The sequence below is a fragment of the Squalius cephalus genome (genome assembly GCF_949319135.1).
Source record: "Squalius cephalus genome assembly, chromosome: 10".
NCBI classification, from domain to species: Eukaryota; Metazoa; Chordata; class Actinopteri; order Cypriniformes; family Leuciscidae; genus Squalius; species Squalius cephalus.
Window position 1 is genome coordinate 43,633,348 of NC_137131.1, and position 17,500 is coordinate 43,650,847.

The 17,500-nt window shown below is 37.3% G+C and overlaps 3 protein-coding genes across 3 annotated transcripts in view; 2 read left to right on the forward strand and 1 right to left on the reverse strand.

Moving 5' to 3' along the window:
- LOC307165431 (G-protein coupled receptor 4-like) overlaps window positions 1–17,500 on the forward strand; it is a 706,289-nt gene that overhangs the window by 354,489 nt on the left and 334,300 nt on the right. The gene's annotated exons all lie outside the window — the stretch shown is intronic.
- The window catches only part of zglp1 (zinc finger GATA like protein 1), a 147,147-nt gene that overhangs the window by 20,382 nt on the left and 109,265 nt on the right, over window positions 1–17,500 (forward strand). The gene's annotated exons all lie outside the window — the stretch shown is intronic.
- On the reverse strand, window positions 3,562–8,553 carry s1pr5b (sphingosine-1-phosphate receptor 5b). Its single transcript, XM_079883025.1, has 2 exons — window positions 7,892–8,553; window positions 3,562–5,808 (listed from the first exon to the last, which is right to left on the reverse strand). Exon 2 carries the CDS (start codon window positions 5,616–5,618, stop codon window positions 4,476–4,478), a length of 1,143 nt encoding a protein of 380 aa, XP_079739151.1. The 5' UTR covers window positions 5,619–5,808; window positions 7,892–8,553; the 3' UTR covers window positions 3,562–4,475.

A 17,500-nucleotide genomic window follows, 5' to 3' on the forward strand; every position in this document is an offset into this window, starting at 1 on the left:
TTGAATAGCATCTGTAATTCCTGCACACTGAATCTATAGGCCTATGTTCTACACATGAACTAACAAAACTCAATAACTGTTATTTGATAAATATGACTAGGCTAAAATAATATTATTGTATAAATAAATAATACTATAATATTATAGTAGGCCTAAAACAGTTAATATTTTCAGAATTATATGCTCATTGAGAAGCTAAAGTTAATTAGTGAAATTTAAGGTATTTTTAACATGTTGCAACCGTCCCTGGGTTGGGGTCAGTTGCAACATCTGGCTTCTCCCATTCAAATAAATTCTGTGAACGATATGTCATATGTATCTTTAAATGGTATGGGTAATTAGCAGACAGATGCAAGTTTAATATATACAAATTTGGTTGGTCTAGTCCAAATAGTCTCTGAGTAACTGAGAGAAATGCAAAAAGTGTTGCAACCGTCCCCGCTCTCCCCTAGTTCTTAAAAGTGATTTCTTTAAAGCAAATATCTCCCTTTGCTTTGAACTTTGAGCGCTGTAACTTTGCAGATGTTGTTTATGCTCAAACAGCAACATTACACACTAACTAAAGTTAGAAAAATTAAATCATAATCAACCACCACTTTAATGCTGCATCATGACTTTTACTGTATCGCACATTGACTGAAGGAAAGGAAAGTGTTCTGTCAGGCGCTTCACACTGTATATAGAACATTTTAATTGATCATTTTATGGATTTAGTTCTTATTTAATTCATTTGATAAATGTTATAGAATAAACGTCTCATAAAAATACTTTATCACTAAAGAAAGTTTTGAAAAAAAGATGAACAAAAGAATTATGCAATTATTTAAAGGGGCAATATGTAAGACGTTTTATGTATTAAATGCTTTTTTATTGCCAATAGCCCCTTTCACACATACAGTCTTTACTGGTAAATTACGGGTAAGAGATCATGTGTGTGAACAGGACCTTTTCAAAAATAAGTGAAGTTGTAACATTACTAGTAAATGACTGGTATGATGCTGTGTGTGAACGTGCGTGTTAAGATCACTTCCGATGACATATAACAGGATTTCCCAGTGTTTTGGTGCTGATGTGTGAACGGCCTCTTACCGGTAAAAAGCCAGACCGCCGTTGCTTGTGTGAACGGAATATTTTTGTGTATTTACCGGTAAAGTCATTCTGGCAATTTTACGGTAATTTACCGGGATAGCTGTGAAAGAGGCTAATGTGTGAACAGCTGGTATCGAAACTTTAAAAAATAGACTTTTTATCTTTAAAACCCTGTAGACTGATTTTTATGTGAAGGACTCAGGATGTTTTTCCCGGGAAAATCAAAAGGATGTGACGGTTACGGTCCTGAGAGCTTCTCTTGACACATGATATTAATAAATGCTTATACAATGTTCAGGATGAAGCCGAAAGAGTGATTCATGTGTCATGCAAAGAAAAGGGATTCATTCTAAAGTCTACAGTCTCAAATATACTTTATAATAAACTATCATAGTGTGATATTAAAGGGATGGTTCGGAGTAAAATCAACCTAGGGTCCTTTGCACCATGACCTCGAGCCAAACACCCCCCAGAAGCCTTTTCCCTTGGTTGAACATTATTAAAGTTAGAGCTTATTTAGAGATATCAGCCGGATGGGTTAGTGCAGGCGCTAACGGATCCAATGATGTATCTACTAAATTACCGCACTAATAATGCCGAGAATGGACCAATCTTCTACAGTTGTACAAATAGGTTCTGTACTCATAAAACGAGGCATTGGAAAGTTTGTAAGTCTGATTTAAATAACACTTGCCTGACGGCTAATGCTACCGCTAACCCGGACACTGACGTCACTTCAGGGGTTTGGGAAAAGCACGTAAAAGTCCTGGCAGAAAGCGATGCATAAGGATGTAGTGTAACGACGAATTATTATTTTTTCCGAAGTGTTGACAACTTAGTGTTAACTAATAATTGTTGCAAACTGGTACTACCAACAAAATATTAGTGCATTCCTGGAACTGGGCGTCGTTACACTACATCCTTATGCATCGCTTTCTGCCAGGACTTTTACAGGCTTTTCCCAAATCACTGTCCGGGTTAGCGGTAGCATGAGCCGTCAGGCAAGTGTTATTTAAATTAACTCCTGATACTTTATGTAAGGGTTAATGCCCTTCGAGATGTCCATTGTCAGGTATTAATGTACGACGGCGAGGCGTGAACTGTCTGACGCGCAGTGGAGTCCATTAATACCTGACAATGGACACCTCGAAGGGCATTAACCCGCTTATACCATGGTCACTTGCCAAATAACACATTTTTAAAACATTAGTTTATATTTTAATTAGTTTTACAATCGAAATCTAAAGTTTTTACAAACAATAACTTGGTTTCCCTGGTTACGCCTGATGGTTTATTTACTAGGTGTCCTCTATCACTTTTTAATGGACACCCTGCAGCCAATCAGAATCGAGTATTTACCCAGACCATGGTATAAACTTATTATACTATATACTTATACTTTGCTCTACTGCAAACAAAATCTACCTTTGGGTACAAATAAAGTAACTTGAACTTGATGTACTTACAAACTTTGTTTCAAAAACATTTGTCATTATTTTACTTCCATAGACTTTCAAACTTCATATTTTTTTAACTGTATGTGAAATGCATGAACAGGCGACAATGTTTCTCAGTTCTCTTAAAAAATATTTAATGTCAAATAAGAAAAAATATAACTTAGTAGCAAAATGAGGTTTTAAAAAAGCTTGTAAAAACAGCATGTCAAACATTTACACTGTACAAATTAATCTATACAAACAAATCTTAAATGCTTTTGTGTTACAAGATGCTTACAGTTCAACATTCAAATAAGAGCATTTCTGTTGAAGTGGAATATTTACAGTGAGCCTCCTCATATCGCTGTGAAGAGTTTGTATATTTTACAGTACCAGAATCTGCAGACACACTGTATATGGTTTTATATCAGGACTGGGGCATTTGCTGATGAGTGCAGTCTGCAGAAACCTGTGTTTGAAGCCTTTGCACTGCAGATCTCAATGATAAAGCTTGATGAACTGATAAAGCATGACTGTATATCATAAAACACAAAATGCAAGACTGCTGCTGGGGTGTGAGGTCCGTATCTCGGTGCTCTTTGGATGTGAGACATTTCTACCTTCAAAAAACATATGAAGCCAAGGCACTCGAGAATTTAGAAAAATTCATGGCCATGAATAAATAAAGGCTTTTATATATATTTTTTTAAACTCTCATATGTTTTTAGAAGTAGGTCTGCATATTTTTGCACATGTAATTGTGACGAACTCAATTCAAATGTAAAAGGGCATGCGGTCCAATGCTGAAATGCTGGAAAACACCAGCGTAGAGAGACCGCTCTGTGCCCACAGCAGCTTCAGTGGGTTACACAGCGCAAGCAGAGGGGGATTTCGCCAACGTCTGATTGTTGTGTTTGAAATGCTCAGTTTCTTTCCAGCTGTGGTTTGTGACTGTGATTTATTATGTGTCTTTAATTCAGTTTGGTTCGTCATGATTCAGTCCAGAGCCTGAATGTGCTTAGACTTGTATGTGTATCAGAGTCAGAGTCCTCAGGATCGTTTATTCAGCACTGAAGATGTCATGGCCAAGAACACGTTTTACTCTTGTCTGTCTTCACGCCTTGTCTTGTTAGGACACAGCAGGCTTGCACAGACCGATCGGTGAATGACATCAAGGTTCCGCGCTGGTTCAAGTCGAACAAGCCTACTGTGTCCTAATACAGTGGTTCTCAACTCCAGTCCTCGGGACCCACTGCTCTGCACATTTTTGTATGTCTCTCTTATCTGACACACTCAGTTCAGTTCATGGAGTCTCTCCTAATGAGCTGATGATCTGGTTCAGGTGTGTTAAATAAGGGAGACATACAAAATGTGCAGAGCAGCGGGTCCCGAGGACTGGAATTGAGAACCACTGTCCTAATAAGACAAGGCGTGACAAGATTCCAGCCAATCAGAACAGCATGTGGGCGGAGTCTCTGCAAATGCACTGCACTCGCAACCAAATCACTTCAAAATCACAGTACACTACATTTGCAACGAAATGCATAAGTACATCATATTCATAAATATTACACAATTTTAACATTAATAAAAAATACATACTGAGTGACAAACAGTCTTTGCCATAACACTCTCTTGTTTGTTCACATTGAGTTCAGTTCGAACGTTCTTTAACTTTCAAGATCAGAGGTGGATTATCCATTGTCGCTTTCAACACGGCTATAAAGGTCATGCAAAATGATATTCAAACTCACGTTAGATGCTTTTAACATTAAATGAAGCATATAATTACCACCTGAGATCATCATTGTCATACTTTGTTGTTCCAGCCGCAATGTCGGCATTTCTAAAATAGAATTGTCACATATCGTCACTGTGGCTGATTAGGAAAACACTCTGATTGACATGGAAGAGATGCCTTTTATCACACGTTAGGCTTAGGACACGGCGTTAGGCGATGACGGATAACTTGAGCTTCGGGTAGTTGGATTTGACATTTACGGTTGTGGCATTTCCCGATGAAACGGTCGTCTCCCCCCCCTGGCGGTTTGCCTCAGTCTTGGTGAAGCTAATCTTAATGCCGATATTCCTCAATTGCCCGTCTTTGGTGGTCAGACAGCGTTTGAAGAGCAGCTTCAGGATGGCCCGTCGTATGTCTCTGCTAGTCAACGTGTAAATGATAGGGTTAATGAAGGAGTTAATCATGGCCACGCCCAAGAAGTAGTCAGCTTTGAGTAGCACCAGACACTCTTCGGTACACATGAAGTCTATCAGGAGAAGCACAAACAGAGGCATCCAGCACAGAATAAACACTCCCACTACAATGGTGACCGTCTTTAGCAACGCCATGTATTTCCGCGAGCGAAGCCCGTAGGCTTTTTGCGGCACGTAGCTCGGGTTCTGCGTGTTGGACTTTACGAAGTGAAAGATGCGAACGTACAGGGCGACGATGGCCAAAAGGACGCCCATGAACACAAGCACGCTGAAGAAGATGTAGTTTTTAGCGTAGAGCGGAAGCACGGTTGAGCACGAGTCCAGGTCACCCAAACAGTTCCATCCCATAATTGGAAGGAGGCCTAGCAACACCGATAGCACCCAGCTAACTCCGATCAGAGCGAACATGCGCTTGCGCTTGGCACGATAATAAGGCTTCGTGTTTAGCATAGTGAAGTAGCGTTCGATGGCGATAGCCAGCAAGCTGATCATAGACGCCGCTAGTGTGATAAACACACCGCCTTCTCTTATAAACCAGAGAAGTGGCGTCAGACTCAGCGTTTTTGGCCCGGACAGCACGATATTTAGCATGTAAGTGAATCCGGCTAGCAGGTCTGAGAGCGTCAGGTTTCCCAGCAGATAATACATGGGCATGTGGAACTTCTTGTTTTTCCAGATGGCCATGAGGACGATGATGTTCTCCACAACGATGATGAAGCAGATGAAGAGGAAGGCGATGGCTTCCGGTTCGAGTCTGTCTTTGTAACGGGCCAGATTCAGTTTTCCCGTGTGGTTATAGTGGCACCGGAGGACTTCATTGCTGTGGTAGCTGCTGTAGGTGCTGGCGAAAGCGCATGAGGACGAGTTGGACGCACCCATGGGTCACCAGAAGTCACAAAACGTCTTATAGCTGTCAGTCTTCCTCAGCTCATCACATTCATCATTGCAGGGTCAAGAAGAGTTGAGAAGAGTTGAGTTTTACACAGGCAGGTTGTGCTGTTGAACACTGAGCGACCTTTAGTTGGTGCAGGAGAGCAGATCTGCTTCATCTGGGCCCATCACTTCAGACCTGAAAACACAAGAGCATGAAACATCATCAGCTTACTAAACAAAGTGATCAGAAACCAAGCAAACACCTCACCGGCAGCGACTGCTGTCTGGCCATCCAAACCTCAAGGCCTGGCTTCACAGATAGGGATTAGATTAAGCCAGGATTAGTTTAATTAGATCATTTTAGTGGCTTTTTTAAAATGTGCCTTAGAAAAAAAAAGCATTACTGGTGTGGATCTTGTGACAAAACAATGGCACTGACAGTGGCTTTCAGTGAAAACAGCTCAAACATGTGAAGAGGAGATCAAACAGCTTGATTCCCAATCTATTTTCTTTCTACTAAACCATTTTTCATTTAATCATTTACTGTTTTTCCTACATCACCCCTTTTTATACCATGATTTGCTTCTCTTGTATGTATATGCATGACTATTTCCAGCTCTTCTTCATGTAACTGAATTGACCTTTGCCTATTTTTGTTGTTGTTGTTGTTTTTGGGTGTTATATTGTTTGTTTGTTTTTTTTAGTTTTTTTTAGGAATATTATGTATAAGACATTAACTATTATTCAATTAAATTATAATATTGTTGTAATATGCTGCCATAATTTTTTACATCTCAATAAATAAAAAGTGTTCAAAAAAACAGCTCAAACATGCATTTTAGTCCGGGACTATCTTAAGCCTTGTCTGTGAAACCGGGGGTGAATGACTTTAAGTCTTCTGAGTAACTTCTCTAAATTAAGATTAGAGAAATTAATTTGAGCCAGTCTGATTCATTTCATGCCCAGAAATCTTTAGTCTGTTCTAGTTGTTCAGTTTCAGATGTGTGAGGAACTCTGGGGCTCCGTTCGGACACATGTTAACGATTAACTGTGTCACGTCACATTAGAGAACTGCGTATGTAAAAGATTGATGCTTGTTTGGCGCAGGAAAACAACTCAACTGATCGTAAGTTCTTCCATTTAAATGAAAAAGCTCTTGCAAAGTCTGTAGATTTATATCAGGACGCATCAAATTAAAGACAATCAGTCCACTGAAATATCCGGTTATATTTGATTCAGTAACACTTTACAATAAGGTTAATGAGTTACACTTTATTTGATGGTCCACTTTATACACTGTAAAAAAGTTGGTGCCTTAAGTTTTTAAGTGCAATCAACTTTTTAAGTCATTTATTACATTAAACTGACTTAAAAAAAGAGTTGAATCTTATTTTAAAAAGTTGATAATTGCTTAACTTATTTTGATGAGTTAAAGCCATGTAAAAACATGTTGTCATAACTTATTGAGCATATCATTTTTTACAGTGCAGACATTCTACTAACTATAAGTAACTATACATGCTCTCGTTAGTAGTAGACTGATAGGGTTCGGGTTAGTAAGTTGGCATAGTTGCAAAGTGGACCATCGAAATAAAGTGTTACCAATATAACAGTAACAATGAGCAATACATTTGTTACAGTATTTATTCATCTTAAATGTTTGTTAATAAAATATACAACTGTTCATTGTTAGTTAACATCAGCTCAGGTCCATCAAATAATATTTACAGATACTTTAAAATTGTATATATATATATATATATATATATATATATATATATATTAGTAAATGTTGAAAATAACATGATCCAAGATTAATATATTCTTTAGAAGTCATTTTTGCTCATGTTTACTGATGTTATCAAATGGAACCTTATTTTTAAACTTTCACTTTCCACAGATTTTATCAAAGAGACACTAAAATAATTTAAATGTTAAAAGTAAATAAATAAATGTTTTACATTTTAGATTGTTGGATGTCAGATGTCTTTGGCTCTTAGAAAAAGCTTTTCATGGATATATGGTAGTTATTAATCAGAAGCACATACAGAGCATCTGCCTCTCAAAATAGTGTAGCAATGTTATTCATATAGTCCTGGTCACATAAAACAATGAAATAATACACAAACTGGAATGAATAATTCCAGGCAGAAACTCTCTCTCTCACACACACACACACACGTGCGCGCACAACTTGCACTTATTCATATTCTCCCACAGAGTTCCTGACCCCCATTATTCATAGTAATTATTTGTCAGAAAGGCTAGAAATTGCTTACCGTTTCTAGATGTGTGATAGTGAAGCTTCTGCTGTGGCATGAAGAACTACAGTGGCAGAGAGAAACACGACTCAACACGAAACTAGAGGAGCTGCACACACACACACACACACACACACACGCTCTCTCACTCCTTCAGAGTCAGACTTCAGTGGTTGATGAGGGTTTAGCACTTTTTATGTTTGTTGGTTTCCGTGAGTCATAATATAACTCTGACATGGATGTTTCTGTAGGAGTAGCCTAACAATAATGTCCACTGATAAACGCGTCAATTCGCTCAAAATGCGCTAATCAGCCTCAGCGATATAGGCTAACCGATAATGACACCGATCGTTCCATATAAGAACCTTTAACATTCCATTCCACAAAAGGCTCTTTATTAGTGCAAAAATGTTTCCAAAAATGGTTCTTCCATGGCATTCCTCCGAAAACCCTCTTTTAAGCTTTAATTTTGAGACTTTAGCCGTGTATCTGAAAGGCTGGCCGCTGAGACTCGACTGAGCCGAATGAAGGTTCAGTGGAATGAAATGATCGTTGGATCAGACTCGAGTTTAGACTTGTCTTCTCGTGTTCTGCCTCAGGTATCAGAGTTACTGTTCATCTCTGAGCTTCCTGTTCACACACCTGCGCATTTTATTTGTGTGTTTGAACTGTGTCAGTGTCGTGAGGGAACCTCCCGTGACACACATCAGGACTAGGGCATGCATGAGAACCCCTCGGATAAAACACACACACACACACACACACACACACACACCGAGCACCTGTGTTTATCTGGCAGACGTTGGGCAAAAAGAGATAATCTCTGAACTGGTTTGAATGTGAAAACAATTATTTATTATTATGTCCACGAAGATAAATTAGCCTATCCTGAACGGCAAATGCTTTATTCATAACGAACTCACTTTTTTAACGAAGTCTGCAATGAAAGTTGCGAAAAATGTAGAAGATAATTCTATTGATGTAACATAGGCTATGAATCTGTAGCCTATTTGGTGTCTTGTGAATGTTTTTTTTTTTTTTTTTTCGTGTATCTTTGGAGCTTTTGTCTTTGATGCCTGTTTTTTTTTTTTTTTTTGTAATGTTGTTTACAAGTAAAAAAAAAAAAAAAGAAAAAAAAAAAGATAATCTGATCCGGTTTCTGTCTGGCCAGATCCTGCAGAACGTCTTCAGTTAAACTGGTTTAAATATGCCGTATTCACTGGTGTATCGGATGATGAAATATAAGCAAACATGTTTGTTTGTTTATTTGTTTTTAGCAAGAATGTTCAGAGTTTTGTTTAAAGGTCATATGCATCCACTGATGGTTAGATGCAGAGCCGTTGAATATGAGAGTTGCGACCGTCTATGGTTGCGACACTGAGATCTCGCCTCCACGCGGTCACGTGGTTCATGAAGCTCTACTACATAGTTTCAAACAAATCCGCGTTGCCGATGATTGTATGCGGGGCAGACAGCAGCAGCTAGGCTGTATTTGCAGAAAATATCGGTAAATATTGACGCATAATGTACATTGATTATTACGTTTACACTTAAATGACTTGCATATGATAACATTTTTTTTCTGGGGAGTAGGCTAGCAGAAACACAGCATTAATACGTTTTTGTGTTTAATTTGGGAGGGAAATGTGTGCTCCCATAATGTAGAATACAGTTACAGCAACGACCATTTGCAGCAGATTTCTGTAAATATATGATGGCATTGACGTTAACAGTGTGGTCAGCTGAAATGAAACTGGAGATATGGTTACTGAGTGGAATAACTATGTTCATAACATTAACGTGATTCATTTCAGTACATTCATGAAGCCTACAAATACTGTACACAGTAGCCTACATCGTATGCATGTATGTGTGTGTGTTGTGATGGTTTGAAAGGACGTAGAGGTACATTAGCCATACTAAAATGAATCCTTTAACAGTTAATATTATGGATCGTATTTAGGAACACACACACACACACACACACACACACACACACACACACACACACACACACACACACACGTGTATATGTATGTATGTATGTAAATATATAGGCCTACATGCATACTCTATCAGCCAAAAGCTGTGGATCAGTAAGATTTTTAATGTTTTTAAAAGAAGTCATCTCTTCTGCTCACAAAGGCTGCATTTATTTGATTAAAAATACTTTTTTTTATGACAATTTATATAGTTTGTATTTTAATATATTTTAAAATGTAATTTATTCCTGTGATCAAACCTGAATTTCCAGCATCATTACTCCAGTCTTCAGTGTCACATGATCCTTCAGAAATCACTCTAATATGATGATTTGATGCTCAAAAAACATTCATTATTATTATCAATGTTGATAACAGTTGTGTACAATTTTTTTTTCAGGATTCTTTGATGAATAGAAAGTTCAAAAGAACAGTGTTTATTTGAAATAGGATCTTTTGTAACATTATAAATGTCTTTACTGTCACTTTGATCAATTTAATTAATCCTTGATGCATAAAAGTATTGATTTATTTAATTTATTTCCCCCCAAAAATAAAATAGAAATTCCTACTGACCCTTTTGAAAGGTAGTGTTTAATGTTACAAAAGCTTTCCATTTCAGATAAATGTTGTTCTTTTGAACTTTCAATGCATCAAATAATCCTGAAATAAAAATGTAAAAAACTTTTTTTTCAACATTGATAATAATTAGATATGTTTCCTGAGCATCAAATCATCATATTAGAGTGATTTCTGAAGGATCATGTGACACTGAAGACTGGAGTAATGATGCTGAAAATCCAGCTTTGATCACAGTAATAAATTCCACTTTACTGTATACAGTATATATATTCACATTGAAACAGCTGTTTTAAATTGTAATAATTTTTTCACAATATTACTGTTTTTTTATTTTTTTAAATCAAATAAATGCAACTTTGGTGAGCAGAAGAGACTTCTTTTAAAAACATAAAAAATCTTACGATCCAAAACTTGGTAGTATATACCGGTATACACACACACACACACACACACACACACACACACACACACACACACACACACACACATTGTTCTTGAAACTTTTATGTCAATAAAGTCCTTTGATTTGAATACATTTTTGTGGGTGTTTAATTTTGGAGGGAAGGGGGACTAATCCCATGAGGTATAATACATTTACAGTATTTACTGTATATATTTTTCTTGTGCTTCTATGGTCATAATTACTAACATCCTAATGAACCAGCACAACAAGTGAATATCAATTGAAGCTGCTCAGTTTAAGTCAAGAAAGAAGTTTGGTCAACAGTATAAAATATACAAGGCAACTGATTGCATTCAACAAAACATTTAGTTATATATTATATCTAGGCAGAGGGTAGGCAAGTTTTCCTTGAATTTTCTGTCTTCAAAGAAACTCGTTCGACTTCCTACAGGGAGAGAAAGATGGCAGAAAGCAGGCCAGAAGAGGAATACAAGAGTTCACAATAGCCATTACATTCTGCCACTGACGCTGTAGGATGATCTGGAGACCTGGTGGTGAATCGAGAATCAGTCAACATTAATAACACAAGCATTCAAACTCCACACCATAAGAAATGCTCCTCTGCCAGGAGACCGGGTCCTGAAAAAAGCCTGTTGCTGTTGGAAAGAACTGGTGGTGGTAAAGAAAGAGGAAACGGTGTTAAAGTTAATACACTGAAGGACAGATTAAATACACATTGAAAGCCTAGTTTCCTAAACATTTTCATGAGGTTGAGATTACAGAAGTGAGAGTACACACCTACATTTGTCATGATTTCTGTTATTTTGACTCTGTACTCCTGTACATAATTTGAAATTAAATGAGAACACACACACACACATATATATATTCAAACAAACCACTACTGTAATTCAAATTGTTATTCTTACACAACAACATTATGGAAGAAGCTGGATGATTATCCAACAAATTATGCAAATTAGGGAAAATCTAATTTTATATTTTTATTGCAGTATGATACCGTATACAAATCTCAGCCATAAATTCTGCTTTTCTATAATGTTCAGGATTTTTTATACTGTCATAGAGGTGTACATTAATTTACATGTTTTAGTATTGAGGTCTTCTTTGTGAGGGTGCTGCTGCTGCTACTTATTTGCTTTATATCCAGATGCATTTCTAATATTCTGACCACCTCATGTATGTAAATAGGGTTGACAAAAAAACTCTGAATACAAGGACGGCTAATGCGTTCAGATGTCAAAAATACAGTAATTTCGTCCACTTACTAGCGAGTGTATTTCGGAAATACTGAAAATGAATGGGGTTCAGTGCTGGAACTATCAGTGTTTGAAACTGTCAGTGTTTGGCACTGTCAGTGTTTGGAACTATCAGTGTTTGAAACTATCAGTGTTTGGAACTGTCGGTGTTTGGAACTGTCGGTGTTTGGAACTATCAGTGTTTGGAACTATCAGTGTTTGGAACTGTCGGTGTTTGGAACTATCAGTGTTTGGAACTGTCGGTGTTTGGAACTATCAGTGTTTGGAACTATCAGTGTTTGGAACTGTCGGTGTTTGGAACTATCAGTGTTTGGAACTATCAGTGTTTGGAACTGTCGGTGTTTGGAACTATCAGTGTTTGGAACTATCAGTGTTTGGAACTGTCGGTGTTTGGAACTATCGGTGTTTGGCACTGTCTGTGTTTGGAACTATCAGTGTTTGGAACTATCGGTGTTTGGAACTGTCGGTGTTTGGAACTGTCGGTGTTTGGAACTATCAGTGTTTGGAACTATCAGTGTTTGGAACTATCAGTGTTTGGAACTATCAGTGTTTGGAACTGTCGGTGTTTGGAACTATCAGTGTTTGGAACTGTCGGTGTTTGGAACTGTCGGTGTTTGGAACTATCAGTGTTTGGAACTATCAGTGTTTGGAACTATCAGTGTTTGGAACTGTCGGTGTTTGGAACTATCAGTGTTTGGAACTGTCGGTGTTTGGAACTATCAGTGTTTGAAACTATCAGTGTTTGGAACTATCAGTGTTTGGAACTGTCGGTGTTTGGAACTGTCGGTGTTTGGAACTATCAGTGTTTGGAACTATCGGCTGCTCTACGACGCGCGTTACTTCCGCATTCCAAAGTTCCCATGGCAGTCTATGGTAGTGTCGTAACTCTGTTTTTCAACGGCTCTGGTTAGATGCGACTGATAAAGAGTTCAGAGGTCAGACAGGGAGTCCAGTTTGACCTTTGAGGTCACATTGTGTACAGTTAAACAGTGCAACATGGAAAAAATGCATAATGCATAAAAAAGTACAAGATATCTTTAATTAAAGAAATTACATTAGATTTAAATGCAGGACCAACTAGAAAATACTTTTCTTTCTTGTAAATGCATTGGCTCTGCTGTGGTTGCAGAGCTTCATTTATATATTGTGGTAAACGAGGAGGTTGTTTCCTGTAATTCTGCAGTTGTTGGCATAACCACAACCCGTCCTCTCCCCGAGGTGTGGCAAGTCCATGCCAGACCTTATAAATAAAACAAGCACAAAATAAGTTTTTAAAATAAATTGTGTTTTTTTAGAATGTTACAGTAATGAAATGAGTGGGATTTTTTTATCCAACACTTTTATCGCTTTCTTATACAGTGATTCTATTAACTTAAGTGTTGAGTAGAATCCAAGGTAACCCCAGGATACGTAAACTCTTTAATATTTTCAAGCTCCTTCCCTCTCTTGAATGTTTCATCTCTACTAATTGTTTAGCAAACATCCTACACCGTTTTTTTTTTTGTATTCAATAATAAATCTGATTTGGTAAGCCAATCCTGAACATTTGTCATAGTAGAAGTCAAAATAATCAAAGCTTCTTTAAAATTATTTGCATGGGTAAAAATCATCTGCATAGATCTGAACATTAACATGCTCCAGGAAAAGCATTATATAAAGTGAAAATAAAATTGGTCCCAAGACGAAGCCTTGTGGAACCCATTGGGTCAAGTGAGGTAAGAAGAATTATATCCGTCAAAACACACACATAGTTATTTGAAAGATGATAATGACTGTCTAAAGGTCATGTGCATCACTGATGGTTAAATGCCAGCGAATAAAGGGCATCCAGTTTGACCTTTGAGGTCAGTTAAACAGGGCAACATGAGAATAATGCAAAATTCAGAAATGAAAAAACAAGATATCTTTCATAAAAGAAATGACATTACACTGTAAAAAATTTGCTGTAGTTTTTGCAGCTGTTTGCCAGTAACTTACTGTAGATTTAAATTTATGTTATTTACTGGCAACAGTTTGTTCAAAGTTAAATGAACATTAAACATTAACAAGTCTTTGTCTTTAAAGAATAAAATTATAAAATAACAATCTAATGCAAAGCATTCTGGGAACCAGAAATCTTCATCAACCTTTTTCTGTTTTTTTCCTTCAGATTTTGGTTCCCAGAATGCTTTGCATGAGGATGTTATTTTAGTTTTATTCTGTAAAGATAAAGACTTGTTAATGTTTAATGTTCATTTAATTTTGAACAAATTGTTGCCAGTAAATAACATCAATTTAAATCTACAGTAAGTTACTGGCAAGTAGCTGCCAGTAATACTGTAATTTCTACAGATTTTTCTAACAGTGTAGATTTGAAAGGAGAAGGACCTACTAGAAAATACTTTCTTTTTTCTTTCTTGTAAATGCATTGGCTCTGCTGTGGTTGCATAGCTTAATTAATATATTGCGGTAAACGAGGAGGTTGTTTCCTGTAATTCTGCATGCTGGGCTGCGCGTCTCAGAATCTGATGATTTTACTCATTCAGACGATAATAAAGGTTTCTGTTTGCTCTTAATACACCCTTGAATGCTGTGTGTGCACGTTTATGTGTGTGAGTGGGAAGTTGGTTTATGATGGTTCAGTGTAGCAACATGAGTTGCTTGTTTAGTGTGTTCTTCATCCCTCTTCCTCCGAGCAGCTGTAAAACGCATGTATGATATTCTCATTTCAAACATATTTGATGAATCTCCCGCAATTTGTTGCTTGTTCCCTTTGTCTTTGTTATGTGAACTTTAAGGGAACAATCCATTTCCATCATTTAACATTATGTGAATGTTACTTTTGTATGTTCTCTAAATGTTCCGAAACAAGTAGTAACATTTAGAAAACGTCCAACTAAAACGTTTCCGAAAAAACGTTTAATAAGCGATGTATAAATAATGTTTTGTGCTAATGTTTTGAGAACATTAATAAAGAGCAGAGAACTTTGAATGAACGTTCTATTAACGTCACTGGAAGAACTTTTGTTCCATCCCTGGTAACTTGGGTGTTTGTTTTGACCTTTAGTTCAGAAGAGTTTCATTCGTCTGTGAATCTGTGTGTCTAAACGAACGCAACGCGATTCTGCTTGTGTGTCTGTATAAAACCTCAACACAAGAAACCTGAAAGCATGAAAGTCATGTGAGCAGACATGCCAGCGCTCACACACTCGCCAGCGCTCACACACTGGTCTGCTTATCTGTCTGTCGGATTGTTGTAGTATCTGAACATCTCTTCTCTTTCTTTCTGTTTAGGTTGTTTTAAGGTTTATGAGACTAAACAAACCCACCGTCTTCCTGCTCTCTGTCTGAACACAAGCAAAACAAACATGAAAACACACACACACACACACACACACACACACACACACACACACACGTCTGGTTCACTATCTTTGTGGGGACTCTCCATAGACTTAATGGTTTTTATACTGTACAAACTGTATATTCTATCTCCTTACACTAACCCTAACCCTAAACCTACCCATCACACACACACACACACACACACACACACACACACACACACACACTAACCCAACCCCTAAACCTACCCATCACACACACACACACACACACACACACACACACACACTAACCCAACCCCTAAACCTACCCATGACAGAAAACTTTCTGCATTTTTACATTATCAAAAAAATATAATTTAGTATGTTTCCAATCTTTTGATGGTTGATTCCTCAACTAAAGACACTTTAATATGAATCTCCGCTAAAACACACTTTCACACTTTCTTCTTTCATTCGTCCAGCGCTGGACAGACGATCACTCTGACATGAAGAACTTCATCGCATCTCAAACTGATTGATAACATTCTATAAACTTCATTGCTAAGATAAGCAATATTAGACAAGGAAAAAGATAGCTGTTTTTCCGAATATCAGCACGATTGCAAAAGTGACACTGATTTTATACAACTCAAAATCAAGAAGATAATATTAAACGAGTTACATTTTATACACAGTGTTGTCTGTCTCTGTATTGCCATCGAAAATTGCCCATCCATAAAATAATCGGTCACTGGCTTCTTTCCTTAATGAATCAAATGATTCAAGAGTCAATGTGACAATACGATTTCTCTATAATAGAACAAAAACTTTTTTTTTTTTCTGTTCACCTACAGGACAATCCCACTCAATACAAACACGTGTGTGTGTGTTTGTGTGAGTGTGTGTGTGTGTGTGTGTGTGTGTGTGTGTGTGTGTGTGTGTGTGTGTGTGTGAGAGAGAGAGACTGCAGACAGTGATGTCATGCTGCATTCACACATTCACTGAGCTTTGGTGATTCACACACACATAATTACAGGCTGAATGTCTCTTCGATAACGTGTGTGTCTGTCTGATTGTCTCACACTTGTTTGTCTGTGGATCACACAGAGAGAGAGAGATGATAAATGTAGGGGTTTGCTTAATAAAATGAACATTAATATAAATTTGTCATTTGAGGCATGACATAAAAGTGATTTACATATTAAAATGTAATGTAATGTTGTAATTTATATGTCGCTGTTTATGATTATTCAGTAGTTAACAGTAGTTTTCATTAAAGTCGGCATGAAACGTTTTTAAAATTTTAATGGCATGTTTACTGGCGTGAGGGCGGGGCAACCTGTCACTCACATGAGATCAGCCAATAGCAAATCACAACCATCCAATCATTTCCCCACAGACACAATCAAGCCCCGCCCACATTTATTCTTGTTCCAGAAGCGCTTCACTCGGATATACGGGAAGAAAAGACGAGCGCAACTTCTAGAGAAGACTATTCATACTGACTTTTGATGAGGTTCAAAATGGTTCCTTTAATCCATCATCCTGTGCAAATGGATTTTTAATGGCAATCAGTTTTTTATTATATATTTTTTATTGTGGTTTTGTAATTTCAGGGAAGAAAGAAATAATAACACAGGCATAATTCAAATGCACACTCACACAAAGCTCAGTTTCGGGCCTGTCCCTTCTCCCTGATGTAGGCGTTACTGCCCTAGAAAAGCTGTACATGAATCGCTCACCCATGTAGAAAAATGATGCATTGTTGCCAGATATTCATTACAGAAAATCACCAGAATGTGCCAAAATAAATCAAATCAAATCAACAAAAAGTAAAGCAGAACTGTAGACTTTCAAGTTTCAATTTCAAACAATTTCATCGGTGTCATGTTCAACACATCTCAAATGATGTATCGTGTTTGATAATTACATTTTAAACATGTTTTGGAATAAAAAGGCAGACACTTTTGCTAAAGCATATAAACATATTCCCCCACACAAAGTACAGATTATCTGGCAACATGGATTAGAAACTAAATGTAATGTAAGAAGGATTAGAGAATGAATTTTATGTA